Raw genomic sequence first — 14,147 nt, 5'->3', positions numbered from 1 at the left:
TAAGTACAAGAGCAAGCTTCTCTATTCACTGAGCGTCAGATTAAGAAAGCAAAATGAATCTAGAGAAAAATAAAAGGCATGCCCAGAATTTTCACTTCCCCCCAATACAAAGAAGTGACAGCGATGACTGGGTTAAGACTGGGTTCTCTGAGTTAAGCTCAGAGAAACACTAGTTTAGCTGAGCTTTAAGACAGTTGGAAAATCTGGCTTGGTGAGCTAAAGACGCACCACTTTCCTGAGCGCATTGCAAGGAACTGGGAATGAGACAAGTGAACCTTTTCTGGTCACCTTGAGTCTTATGGAATTTCTAGAATTTTCTGTGAATTATTTAATGAACTGCCTTCCACTGCACGGCAAGGGGAACTGCTTTAACACCTGTCACTTGCTGTTTTTATTCGAATAAAGCACTCATCTATCCACTAACCTACTATGCAGCCATTCCAAGTGATCTTGGGTTTGTTGCTCTTTTAGCAATGCCTCAAGTTACAAGAGAGCGCACTACGAAATCCAGTTAATGACTCAAACTTGGCAGGAGTTTTGGCAGGATATAGTGGATGATTGCACTGAAATTTACACCATACTAGCTTCACTAGTACATAGGCAAAATATCATGCCATCGTTCCACAGGTTATCATTGGCTGAATATATGACATTACTGTATACAATATATGAACCGTTATTGTTTAGTGTTATGCAATCAACAAAATCTCGCCAAGCTAGGCAACTATGTTCAGAAATCAACAGATTTTCTATTATACCAAAGTCCAGATGGAGATACCACTAGGTTTAGTCTGTGAGGTCAGGAGCCGAGAGCAAAGCCTAAGAAGTAGCCTTCACATTTACCACAAGGGTAGTGAAAGGCGTACAACACACTAAGCCAAAAAAAAAAAGGAACAAGATCTGAGCCAGCAAGACAAGCATCAAACAACACATTCTTGCCAATCTGAATTCTGCACAGCAACGAAAATATTTAATGGTGCCAATTTTCATTAAAAAAATAAAAAGCTAAGACCACAAGAACACGTATGCACTGAAACATTCAATTTCACCACAGAAGCGCTAGTTGCATGAAGAATAAATGCTACCAATAAATATCTCGGAGTAACACTAATGGTCGTAAAAAGCACAAAGCAGACAATAGAGAAATGTGGGAGCCAAGTAAGCATACTAAGCTGCTCATGTATACTGATGGCGAGCCCACTGTTATGTTACAAAATTGACGGTCAAAGCTAGCTACAATAATTAAATTACCTGAGCAGAAAACAACTTGTCTTTACAACTTGTCTTTTACATGTGACAGAAACAGCTCAACAGCATAGCACGATTCTATAATAAAAACATTCAAAGCCCGCATCAAGTGTTTGAAAAACCGTCAAAACTGCTGCACAGTAGCTGCCTTGTAATCACAATGTGTCGCGCTGTAAAATAGTTGCAGTGACGTGCATAGTTGCAATCACGTATGTCCATCTTCCTCTGTGACGATCGCACACCGATCAAACTTCACACGTTCATATGCATGAAAGACGTTGACATTTCCCGTCAAACCTTAAGCATGCTATAGCCATGAGCATGCCGCATCACCGTGTCTTTGGCATATAAGGAGTATTCTAATGAAGTGAAGCACCTACTAATACATCACCAGAAGTGCACCACTTCAAGAAAAAGCTGCAAGCAAATGTGATGCTCACATTTATTTAAAGTGATCTCGAACGAATCACTACCACAGTTCTTCAATCTATAAAGACCCTGTGCTACGAGTTAGCATCTGTACTGAAAAGCCCAAAATGTGCAATGTGATGTCAAAGTGCATACACGCAGTTTTTGAGCCAAGATTGGCAGTAGCCAGGTATGTGTTGGCAACACTAATGAGATACAAAATAGCTTACAGTAAAGTAATCACCAAAGAAAGGCAAAAATACGCCTCAAGTAAGAAAGAAATAATGGCGATATCTGTCTGATAAAAATGTATGCTTGTTGAACATCTTAATCACATTATAGTACTAAAAAAAAAATGGAAAGAGAACTTCAATGATGGCACTAAACACAAGCAGCATTCGAATGCACTCAAGGTGAATAACGCATGTTCTGCTTCATGTCACTTTAATTTACTTTCAACAACTAGAAAAAACAAAATAGGAACATCGCAATGCGCAAGGTCTCTTCCCTTAGTTGTTGCGTTACTAAAAATCATGATGAACCGGTCAAGGGCACAGCCGTGCATGAAAGGACTCATTTGGGCTAATGACGTCATGCCTTCACCAGCTGCTCAGTGGCACTGTGCGGCAGGAGAGAACCTGCTAGCATTCTGGTGCACTACTCTGTTTTCATCTGACCAGCTGGGTAGACAGCTTCCTTTTCTGGCACTAAGATGAGTTTGCTGTCTTATAGCACAGCACAGCATTTGATAACACAATGTCGCGGTGCACACCACACAAGGTATGAACCCCTTTGGTAACGTTCGTTACTTGGCCGCCACTTTCAGGCGTCATGGCTAAACACTTAGCTAAAAGCCACTATACAAGGAAAAGAAAGCTATGACAGCTCTCAAGCAGTATTTCCTAGATGCAAACCGACCTAACAACAGCTAGAATCTCGGTAATATGAATCTCATGGGGTCGCGAAAAAAATTTGTATCATCCGAAATTTTTTGTCGTCCAAACGAACAAAATTCACACGCAGAAGCATAGAAAATGCATTCACACAAATTTGTTTACGACTGATGAGGTTTATTAACGGCTGTGCGGTCACAACTGGCTACTCACGGTGCGTACAGCAACTGGAAATCACTATGTTGGACGATGTGTGGGCATACCAGTGCATATCGCACGATTAGCGATTGCAGCGATGGAGATTTACAGGCTGCTGTTAGCACTCAAGGATGTGGCCGTGGCTCGCACATTCGCGTCATCCGTAGTGGCGTGGGAGAGAGTTCAGAACATCCAGAGTTTCGCATACAGTGCACAATGCACACTGGCCAGGGAATGTTGTGAATTCGTATCATCACAAAATTCGCACCAACTGTGTTTGCAACACTGAGATTCTACGGTAACAGAATTAACGGCTTCACAAAGAATAAACTTCGGTGCAGGACATCAAAGACTACTCCTGCCTGCTGCCCAAATAAGCAACCAACCTGTACCTTTATGCAACGTAGCCAAAACATACACAGAAAAGCGCAGATACTCAAATCATCTCCAAGGCATGTGCCGTGACCTCAGTGTCCATCGCGTACTCTTCTGAATGAGCGTTCACACGCAATCTGATTGCTTCGCACGCAAGTTGTGCATACCCCAGTCACAATGTGGCACACATGTTCCGACAAGCTTCTCAAGCAAAGTCCTTCTGATGGTGCTACAGTGTCAAAGTATGTACTATAACAGAGCCGGCCGAGGCTCAATCTTCCCACGTCGTGGCTAACAGGATGAGAACAGTGCAAGGGGATAGGAACAAAGAGGGTCGTCAAGTGAAAGGGCAATGAAAGGTCTGAGAACAATGTCAGAGTGTGAAAGGGAGCAAAAAACAAAAACAAAAGAAGAAGGGCTGAGGACAAAAGTTGAGAGCAGTGGTTCAAAGAGACGGTGCAAACCCGCCGAACTTCCATCGTCTTTCCAGGGTGGCACCAACGCCAGTGACCTCGAGTGGGAACAGGGTGGGGAACTTGGAGAGGAGCACCTCGACGTCACACGGCTGCAGCGCAGGCTCGCGGGTGTGCACGTACGACCACAGGTAGTCCAGGCTGGCACCATCCGGGTGCAGGTGCAGGAACATGGACACCAATCCTGGGCAGGCGGAGGGACAGCACCGTCGAGGCAACGTCAGACCAAGGAGCGATCGATCACAGCAAGAGCAATGTCATTAGCACGACCACGCTCCCAAAGTGGGCCACCCAGTCAGGATTGAGAAGTTAAAGCGCAAGCACCGTGAAAAGGAACCAGCCACACTAAACAACTGTCCCACCAATTTCATTTTTCAGGCTTCTAGGCATGCAAAACACAAAAGCATGCCAAGACAATGATAAACGTGCAACTGATGGTCACAGCTTAGCAAGACGCTATGCTACAAAGGGGTGGTGCCACTACACGCAAATCCCTCGGAGAAAACTAAGACCCAATTTATATTTTAACTGGCCACAATAACTAGTCTCTACACTACACTGAACTGCAGTAGAATTCCTTTAATATAAACTGAATTATTAATTATAAATCTGAAATGAATTAGTACAAATGTAGGCTGACCAGTTTGGAGACCACAGTTTGTCATTGGCACAATTTGAAAGAATTCTAGTTAACACAAACCCATCAACTTCTATACACTGATTACAGTGCCACTAAAACAAAAACAAATGGGTTCATAAAAAACAAAAATTTTTCCAGTCAGGTAAGGCATATGGTACAGTGCAAGCAGCTTTGCATGCATTGTGTATACTAGTCATATTCTGCTCCTTAAGCATGATAAATTATTTCAGAAGTATGAGGGTCGCAAGCAGGCCTTTGCAAACTATGGACATGTCTATGTGACACAGGTCACAGAGGTTGCTAACATCCACACCAGTTGCATGGGTCACAGCAGACCTTGCATGGGAACCCTGGAGATTTATATGCATGTATTTCGCTTCACACAGCTTAATTCAGATTTGTTAGCACAAAATTCTCCTTCGTTTATGCTTCATTCCTGGTTTACTAACACTGCCTGTATGCTCAAGGTATGCTATGGTTAAGATGAACGAATTTACAGGATCCCATCATGTTCATTTTCACATCATCTGCCCCCTGTGTGTCGTGGGAACCACTGTTTATGTGTTCTCAAGTAGGGCTTCACCCAAAGAGGTCAGCACATTAGGAGCTCGTGTAAGCACTTCTTTTACTTTTTCTGGGCATTCCTATTAACAGGGTGTACGCAAGTGGTAACAAGTGCTATGTGCCATTTCTTCCATTTGCAAGGGGCTGCGAAGAATACTAAAAACATTACTAGTTTCCAACCAAGGCCAAACTTTCCTTCAACTATGAATATTCCAGAAAACTCCCCAAATTCCATCTGCAGCCGTTTGGCAAAAGTAATGAGGAAATTAGTTCCAAACGTTCCCCTGTTAATGATTTGTGGTAGCATTACTGTCAAGAACTTTGTGGCACGCTACAGTGTATCAAATTTCTGAACTACCTGGCAAGTCAAAACACACAAGGTGTCAAGAATAGTGAGACATTCACACACTGCAGTCAAAACTGCATGACTACAGTGAAAAAGAAAAGAGAGAAATGCAAAGCAAGAGAGCCAACGATGATACATACCAATGAGCTTAGCATCCTTTTCGGTGATTTTAATTCCTGCCACTTGGGTGGATGAGGAAACCTCATTCCGGGAGCCAGATGCAGAGCACAGCTCCCTCTCTGGGCTCGGTGTTGAGCTGCTCTTAGATGACCGCAGCTGTGCAAAGAGCAGAGCACATACACAAGGAGTTGAAATTTTTACAGCGAGAGATCTTTCTAAGACATTTTAGAACTGCAGCAGTACCACCTCATCTGGTTCAGTCATGAGACACGTCACATACATGTGACGTCACAAATTTGGCAGGAGGACATTTCTGCAGGGCGAGAACATGCAGTCATGTGACACAACAGCCCTGCCATAGGCTTTCAAGTTGCACCTCCCCCCCCACCCCCCAATAAAAAAAATACCAATAACAGCAGTAGCAGTGACCAACAGCTTTCACTGAGCTCTGTGTCTCAGACAGCATGAGAAAGCATTCGCATCTTTTTTTTTTTATCAGAGTACAAATCTTGATGCTGTCAGAAATGTGCAAGCAGGCAGCCTGTGACGCGTGTTAAACTGCCGGCTGATGACCACTCGCATTATCAGCAGTTATGTGCACGCCCTGTAATGCTCCAAGCCATAAGTGCACTGGTAGCAAATATGAAATGGAACTCTTGAAAACTTTCTCAGGCTGAACGGGAAAAACCTCTATATTAGCGGCTGCCCATAAAAATCCAGACATAGCGCGAGTTACGTGACATAGAGCAGCCATGCACACCAAAAACAAATATGATCACCGTGGAACACACTGTTCATCATGGGCAAAGTGACCTCCCAAGCATTTAATATTTTGCAACATGCAATGAAGATAAATATAAAAAAAAATGGTGTGTGAAGCACTGGGCTTTTCCTGCACCAGTCATTTTGTGTCTAAAATTCAGACAGCCAATGTATCTCTATACAGCAATGTGGATGCACAACTTAGATCATAATTCCCGGGAGTACAATTACTCTGCAGCCCAAGGCACCACTCAGCCAAAGAAACAACGTCCTTTCTTTTTCGCATCCCACAGCTATGTCAGAGCGTGCGCTGGAGCCATGCTCACAACAAAATTAATGTATCTGTACTTCTGGAAGGAGACTTGGCAGTGATACAGCTGACTGGAAACACTGAACATACAAGGATAAGAAAGAGAGGGCACTGCTGGCCAGGAAGTAACACTTATTTTAGAGAGAAATATATTTGCCACATCAATTACAGAGTAACTTTTTTAGCAGGTCATCTTTTTGTCAAGTAACGCATCAACAGGTACGCTATAATCTCCTTGGACAAACATGCAGGAAAGGTAATAATGACCCACAGTTTCCATGCCTTCCAGTCCAAACAAGCTGTTATTTCCTATCTGCTGGTCATACAGCAATTAAAAACCAACTAGCCTAACTTGATCCTGAAAGGCCCTGCACTGACCCAGCTGCAAACTCTCCTAGTTCTGAAAGGTCAGTTTGTGAATTTAAGCGGGGACACTGGTCTTTGAGACCAAAAAACTGATTTTCAAGAAATGACATTTGTGGAATCTACTCCTATTATTTTCTAACTGTACCAATTTTCTCCTTCAAGAAATCATCATTTTGAGCATAATATTAAATTCAGATCATCGTGTGGGCTGAATTTATGCAGGAGCAGACAATTTAATGGCATGGAAATTGTGGACATCTGGCTGTCTTAGTATGTCGATATTTCAACATCTAGGACAGATAGAGACGTCACATTGTTTGTTAAAGGAAGCTGAAGGCATAGTATGTGCAATAAATGAAGCAGATTTGTTCAACTGCACTTCAAAAATTTAAAATTTCGCAGAGTTTATCGGTTCATTACATTCACACCTTGAACACTGATATCCCAAGTGCTGTGAAATTACTAATGAGAGTAAAACGGAAAAGTGGTTTTGATTATTGCACTCTGTACTCACCATACTATGTAGCCATAGATTAAAAATAATTTTTTATTGAGGAGTTTTTTTTGCACAGAGGTACTGATGAATGACTAATTAAAATTAATAATCTTGTGAACCAACCAATTTATGAGAAAGGTAATTTCATTGTTGAAATCAGTATAAAAAACTGAGCAAGGTCGCACAGTTTCATTAGGATTGGACTAAAAATAAGGAAAATAGGCCTAAGACCAGTGTCCCCCCTTAACACACTCTCATCCTGAATATTGTTTTCCAGTACCACAACCTCAATCCAACACAAGCGTTCCCGTGTCTCTGCCAGAGCACTGACCTTCTCCATCTCCTGGATGTCCCTGGCCCGCTGCTGCTGCAGGCCCTGCAAGGCCTGCTGCAGCAATCGCAGCTGCTGGTCTCGCTGCTCCTGCTCGGCCTTGAGCAGCTGCGCCTCGTTGCGGTACGCCTCCAGCTGACACCGAAGCGAGTCGCACTCTTCTTGCAGAGCCAGCCGAGCTGCCGCTGCTGCCTCCTCTTCAGTGCACAGCACTCCACCGGCTCCTCCACTGTCACCGTCTGCAAGCAAGTGGCCACAATAGTGACACGGCAGCCTCGTCACAAGCTAGCCCTGCTCTTAGAGCAGGGATCACGGAGCATCACAGCCAGACAACGGTATAACAATGCCATGTAAAAACCAGGCATTACAGACGCACAGAACGCAGTCCGTGGCATGAAACACAGGCCCCGCTGCGTTGTGCTTCCTTGTGGATGCAATAGCATAGTAGACCACACAGCTTATTAGTAACATTTGGATGGACCTAAAAGCATTGACTGCATTACTTTCTGGCATCATCAGCCTTCATTCGCACTTTCCTTTTCCTCCTCTTCCCTTTCCCCTGTGTGGAGTAGCAGGCCAGGGCCATGTTACCACCGGCCGACCTCTCCACCTTTCCCTCATTAAAATTCCTTTCTCTCTCTCTACTTTCTGGCATATAAAACAGTGGAATAAAAGACATGCCAAATGCATGGGATGGGTGCTCTATACTGTTCTAAAGTTTCCTGCTGCACTATACATTGAACACATTCAATAACTGAATCCATTCAAGATATGCAAAGCAAATTGAACAATTAGGGCTCTCTTGAGTCAAACATTACAACAATTCAGGCTGAAGCTCAGGCCAGATCAGGGTCCCACTTAATTTAAGGAAGAATTTTATGCTTCATCTAAACCTGCAAAACTGTACTTGACAACAGACACAGTCACCCGGTGCCAGAACTATGGATACGGATTTTTGCAACAATAACATAACAGAAAAATTGCGTATCATCTCCTCCTTTCTGTTTTTCTTTACAGCGAGGCCTGTAAAAGGAGGACTTTCTCCACAATCAACGGCACTGGTGTCAACGATGTCATAATCGAAAACACCCTCGTTCACCTTCTGGCCAATAAGTGTTATCCAGGTAGGCTGGCAAGGAGGCACTCTGATGAGAGAAGGAAGGGATTAGTGCTACTGGTATCCATTCAGTAAGGCAGGTGAAATGTGCAGGACTTTTTCATTTTTCCCTATGGATGATGAAACAGTTCTCGCAACACTTCACCACAGCCCACTACAAGTCCAGTGAATGAGGAGCTTCAGATGCCAACGTCTTGGTGAAACAAGTCCCGTTTGTGTCAACGCCTGTATGCATAGCCCAGTGTTAGCATAGCATAGCACAGAAACCCAGGTGGTCAAAATAAATCCCCAGCCCTCCACTAAGCTGGCTTTTCTCTCTTCCTTCGTCCTCACATGATCTCATTCATTCATTCATTCATTCATTCATTCATTTTTATTTCTACTTTTGCCATACAAATTATCAAAACACTGACTGAACCCATAGCCAGAGGCTAGTGTGGGGTTCAGAAACAAAATATATGAAGGCAATGAAACAGCACTTGTGAAAAAATGAAAAGCACAAAATCACGGCGAAAGACCCAAATACATCATACAACAAAGAAAAAATAAAATAATGTGCATTTTACAGCAGAATGAAAAAAATCTTTTATGAGCAACATGGTACAACAGACACAAACCGAAGACAACTGTCACATTTGTCAAATAAGGCTCATAAAGTATGTTCGCAATTCTCTATTTGTTTCATGAGACTGCTTTATTTCTGGGGGTAAAGCATTCCAAACCTTGGCTCCTGAAAACTGCACCAATATTTCGCTGTAAACGTTATAATTCGGTGGTAGATTAAAGTTACTATGTGTAAGGTTTCTTGTGAGTCGAGAAGATGAGCGAAACAGGGAGGCATTGAAAGGTTGATTATATTTGACTATGTTGTTTACACACACCGCTATCTTTAAAGAGCGCAAAAGGTCAAAAGGAAGGATATTTAATAACTGGAAAAGTGGTTTACTTGACTCGGTATACTTGCTTTGTGTTACAATTCGGACAGCCCGTTTTTGTAATCGCCGGATAGGATCAAGGTAAGTATTGTATGTCAAACCCCATGATTCTATACAGTATGTTAAATGACTATTAATAAGTGCAAAATAAAGGGTACGCATTGTGCGTACACAGGGTACGCACAATCATGTGCACCACCCGATGACACCCCCCTCGCAGCGTGCACCCCACCTGAAGATGATGAAGGCCGCGCATGTGCAGCGGGTGGTGGTCCCATGATCATGGAACGTAGCCATGCATGGGTCGTCACGGGACGTGCATATCGTATCTATGCTCTAAAAGCGGTCAGGAAATGCTTCCCTGTCTACCCAGCTTGTGAAGCACTGAATGCAATACAGCTCGTACACTGAGAGAAAATATTGCTCAAGGTTTTCTCTGCAGTGTGCTATCTATAATTTCAGATGACATTGCAGGCAGCTATATATTGTGTGTGCAGGCGAAATTGAATGAAAAGCAGTTTTCAAAACGTGACTCACCCGAGCCACTCTCCGAAATCTTGGAGACCTTAGCGGGAGGTGGTTCATCCTCATCACTCAGATCCATTTCGTCTTCCTGGCGCTTGTCCAACACATCAGCCAGGTGGGCAGACTTGATCTCCTGCAAAGGCAGAGCCACGGATAATTTAGGGCCATGCCATGTCCAACACCACCATGGCCATTTTTCTTGCTTGAAATGACCTAGCAGCATACTTTTAAAGTAAGCGCTATCCTTCTACACAATGACAAAGTATCTGCACACATCAGCAAAAACCAGAAGACACTAAGCTTCCCTCAGCTGCCTGTAACAGGGGCCCCTAAAAAAACAAAAGTTGATGTTAACAATGGTTGACAACGATCATGTAATCACGAACCTCTCTTTGTAAACATCCTTCACGCTCTTTAAAGTGGCATAATATACCACACATAAAGAATTAACTGAGCTCGAACACCTGCAGCTACAATAGAACTTGCCATACTATAATGAAAACTTAAACGCCCGTTTTTACAAAACTGTGACCCCGAAACTAGTAGAGGGTGCTTAGAATCAAAATGTGTTTACAAAAAGTACTTTAGTTTTTTTTCTCATAGGTGGTTACCAAAACACAGGGGTGCTAAAAAATGCAGGCTGCTTCAACTCACATTATTACATCAATTTTTAGCAATACTATCATGTCAGTTCATGCTTTCATAAACTGGCCGTCACAATATGTAGCACAATCGTGCTGAAGATACTATATTGCAAAAAATTCTAACATGCGCACAGTGCACTACCGTACTATCCAGACCACAGCTGATTCAAGCGCACGCTAGAGCTCACAGTCTGTTTTCACTAACCGCAAACCTGATGACAGTAGCTGGCTAATTCCTCTACAATCTAAACCCAATATTAGCACCAAATTAGTGGTTCAACAAAAATCTCTGAAGACTACGATGGGCACCTGTGTCCCCGGAGAACATGCAGACTGAACCATGAACTAGGCCAGTGTTTTGCTCTGGCTTCTCAGAGTCGACTCCCTAATAGGATACATGCCCGTGTCTTCATAGGCAGTGACTTCTATCATCAGTCTATGTATAGTAACTGCAGCTGACAGCAGACATCTACTCATGGAGAAAAAACTCAGCAAACAGCTCAGCCATGGTACCAGATTCAATCAAAAGAGATGCACGTAATCCCTTTGCAAGATTTAGGCACGAAAGCGGTAAATATTTGGGTAAAAACATCCGAATAATTTTAAGTACACTCGCATCTCCTCATACGGCAACATGGCTCGTAAAAAAAAAATGAAACATTAATACTAAGACAATTATAGATCTACAAGTAAACAGCTCGGAGCCCACCAAGCGTCTCACACTGCAAGAAGGCCCTCGCAACTAACAAGCCAGGCAGTCTTCAGTCACTCGCATACAGTCAGGTTAGAAACAACTGTTAAAACCACTGCACAGCTTTGTGAGTTTGCCATGCTTCCATGCATAAACTCCTAGTGAACAAGAAACAAGCCTTTCGTGTGGACCTGAGAGTCAAACCGATGTGCGATGTTGAGCAGAGCAGAAGATATCCATATGTGCAGAAGGCAAATGGTCGAAACTTACCTGACCTCGGTAAGTGTTAAGGCAATGGCAAAGGAGTTAGGACATCAGGCTTTTGCACTTAGTGCAGACATATGCACAGACAGAGACACAAAGACCTCAAAGCCAGACAGCAACATGTCAGCAAGCAGGGATGAATAAAAGACAAGCATAACTTAAGCCCATTACGCTTACGGCAAAAGAGATGACTTGAAATATCATAAGGGATAGTATATTTCAGATAAGCACAGTATTGTCTGCGCAGCAGCTGACCATTTTATGCCACGGATATTACTATAGGTAATAAGTGTTCCATGCCCTTGCGACACACACACACACACACACGCGTACGCACACACGCACACACACACACCCAAAAAAGAAAAACATTTTTGAAGCAGCTCAAGAATTTTCTTGCGTGTCACGCACAGGTTCAACCGAAGCGTAGATTATACACCTCAGCATTTCGACAGTGCTTTGTCAGGCCAAGAAAGCAAGCATCATAGCTGAAGAAGATGACCTCACAGCTCACTATGGCTATCTCAGCTATTATATAGCAAAGACTGTAGCTATTTAAACTTTTTAGCAAACAAAGCCTTGTAATGAGTTAATCCATTCATAAGTTTCCACAATTTGTGACTGCCATACTGGCCTGCATCTTAAGTTTCTTTCAACACACCACTGAGCAGGCTACCTGATAAAAATTTCCTTCAGTCTAACAAATAACACAAAGAGGAGAGCATACAGCTCAATTCTGAACAAGATATGTGCTTTTTCAAGTTGCCTTCTTCAAGCGCATAACAACCTTTGAGAGAAAGTTACTGAACCTGCCATTTATTATGAATGCTGTCATTTTATCTTCAATGCAAAGACTGCACCTTGGACTTTTTCTGTGCCAATTACAGGGAAATAATCTCATTTGGAAGTTGGAAGTAAAACTATTTCAGTCTGAAAGTCCCTCACATTTCAGATGTATAGCTAGCCCTCAGTTAGCGTCACAAAAACAAAAAGAACTGGTGAGTTAAAGGCAAAGCATGCAAACATCAGCCTGAAGCTACTTAAACGTGTGAACAGAGGTGTGGCAGTATACATTCATTTCAATGAATGCTAATCTGAATTCAGCTGCTAAAGATGGCATAAACGGAGCAGTGTTCCCCGACCTTAAATATCTGCAATGCAATGGCACTGTTTCTAATCCCCAGGCACAACACTAGACTGGTTTAGTGAAGCAGTAAAATGGCCACATGAGAACCCCAGACAGCCTGGCTTGATGTGAGCAGTACAGTAATACTACAGTCAGATGCAACTCAAGAACAAAACGGAAAAGCAGCTTCATTCTTGAGTTGTATCTGACTATAATACTCGATATGACTGAAATGCTATGGTAAATGAGGAAAAGTGCAGATTACATACTGTGTGCGTGCATGTGCGAGTGTGCAAGTGTGCAAGTGTACACATGCAAGTGTGTATGTCTAAGCAGGTCCCGTCATGCAAGCATCTAATGGCCGACTTGATTTCACATATCCCCCCTCTATCCCTCCATCTCTGTCCTGACACCATTTTTTTTTTCCTGCTCTCTCTTGAAGCGCACTCTGATGCCCTCGAACAGCACATCACCAGCCCACCAACACAAGCAACACTGTTTCACATCTGCAACACAGCTGCTGACATGCGGCTTACCTCAGACTGCTTGCGCCAGGACTCAATGTTCTTGCGCTGGGCCTTGGTGAAATGGTCCCAGACCTTTTGGTGACTGGCCACAGCAAATACCTTCTCAATTTGGCCCACTAAGCACCGTCCGGTCACATGACGAGGCAGGTTTGATAGTGGCCGACCAGAGTCGGAAAAGGAAGGTGGGGCAGAGGCGTGGGGAATGGGTGTGGGGATTACACCATGAGTGGTGAAGATGGGGGGAAAAAAGTGTGAGAGGGAAGACAGAAGAGGTATCGAGTGGAGCAGAGAGAGGGAGAAAGAGAGAAAGAGACCAGGTATGAGAGGATGACAGAAGGGTGTCTACTATTACTTACCAAATGGTACCGCACAAACTATGGAAGTGCAATGACTAAGAACACAGGCACAAATGCTGGTCAATATAGCTCTGTGAAGTTCGCACCTACCCATGTCAGACGCAACACATTTTGCTTGAGCCTAAAAGGGAAAGTGCACAAACTTTTCTAGAAGAGCCTTTCACTCAAAAAGAAATTTTTAACTACTGGCAAGTTTCATAAAGTAGAGTTTCAAAGCAAACTAAGAGGATCTAGTATTAAAGCAGCAAGTTGGGCGAGATGGTACTGGCTCATGATTGACCTAACGTTACTGAGCTACAACAGAAACAAGGACTAACTACGTAAGGAACAAATGACCTTTGTTCTTCATGTGCATCATCTTAAACTGCTTTGGTGAGACAGTCTCCAGAAAAAAGTGCTATCAATAAGGCCCCCTAATTCCTCATGATTCCA

At 43.2% G+C, this 14,147-nt stretch overlaps 1 protein-coding gene across 1 annotated transcript in view; it reads right to left on the bottom strand.

The window, feature by feature from the left end:
• Positions 1-133: 133 nt before the first annotated feature.
• LOC149343074 (ecto-NOX disulfide-thiol exchanger 2-like) overlaps positions 134-14,147 on the bottom strand; it is a 35,101-nt gene continuing 21,087 nt past the window's right edge. Inside the window, exons 8-12 of the mRNA XM_089545594.1 lie at positions 13,369-13,475; positions 10,120-10,240; positions 7,531-7,769; positions 5,286-5,421; positions 134-3,779 (exon numbers count right to left, since the gene is read on the bottom strand). Of these exons, the coding sequence (XP_089401720.1) occupies positions 3,568-3,779; positions 5,286-5,421; positions 7,531-7,769; positions 10,120-10,240; positions 13,369-13,475 (815 nt within the window). The 3' untranslated portion in view covers positions 134-3,567. The remainder of the gene's footprint in view (positions 3,780-5,285; positions 5,422-7,530; positions 7,770-10,119; positions 10,241-13,368; positions 13,476-14,147) is intronic.

Source organism: Amblyomma mixtum, chromosome 5 (assembly GCF_055824585.1).
Source record: "Amblyomma mixtum isolate Tamu chromosome 5, ASM5582458v1, whole genome shotgun sequence".
In the NCBI taxonomy this organism is placed as follows: domain Eukaryota; kingdom Metazoa; phylum Arthropoda; class Arachnida; order Ixodida; family Ixodidae; genus Amblyomma; species Amblyomma mixtum.
The sequence above is the reverse complement of the archived record's forward strand: the minus strand, read 5'-3'. Positions and strand labels throughout refer to the sequence as shown.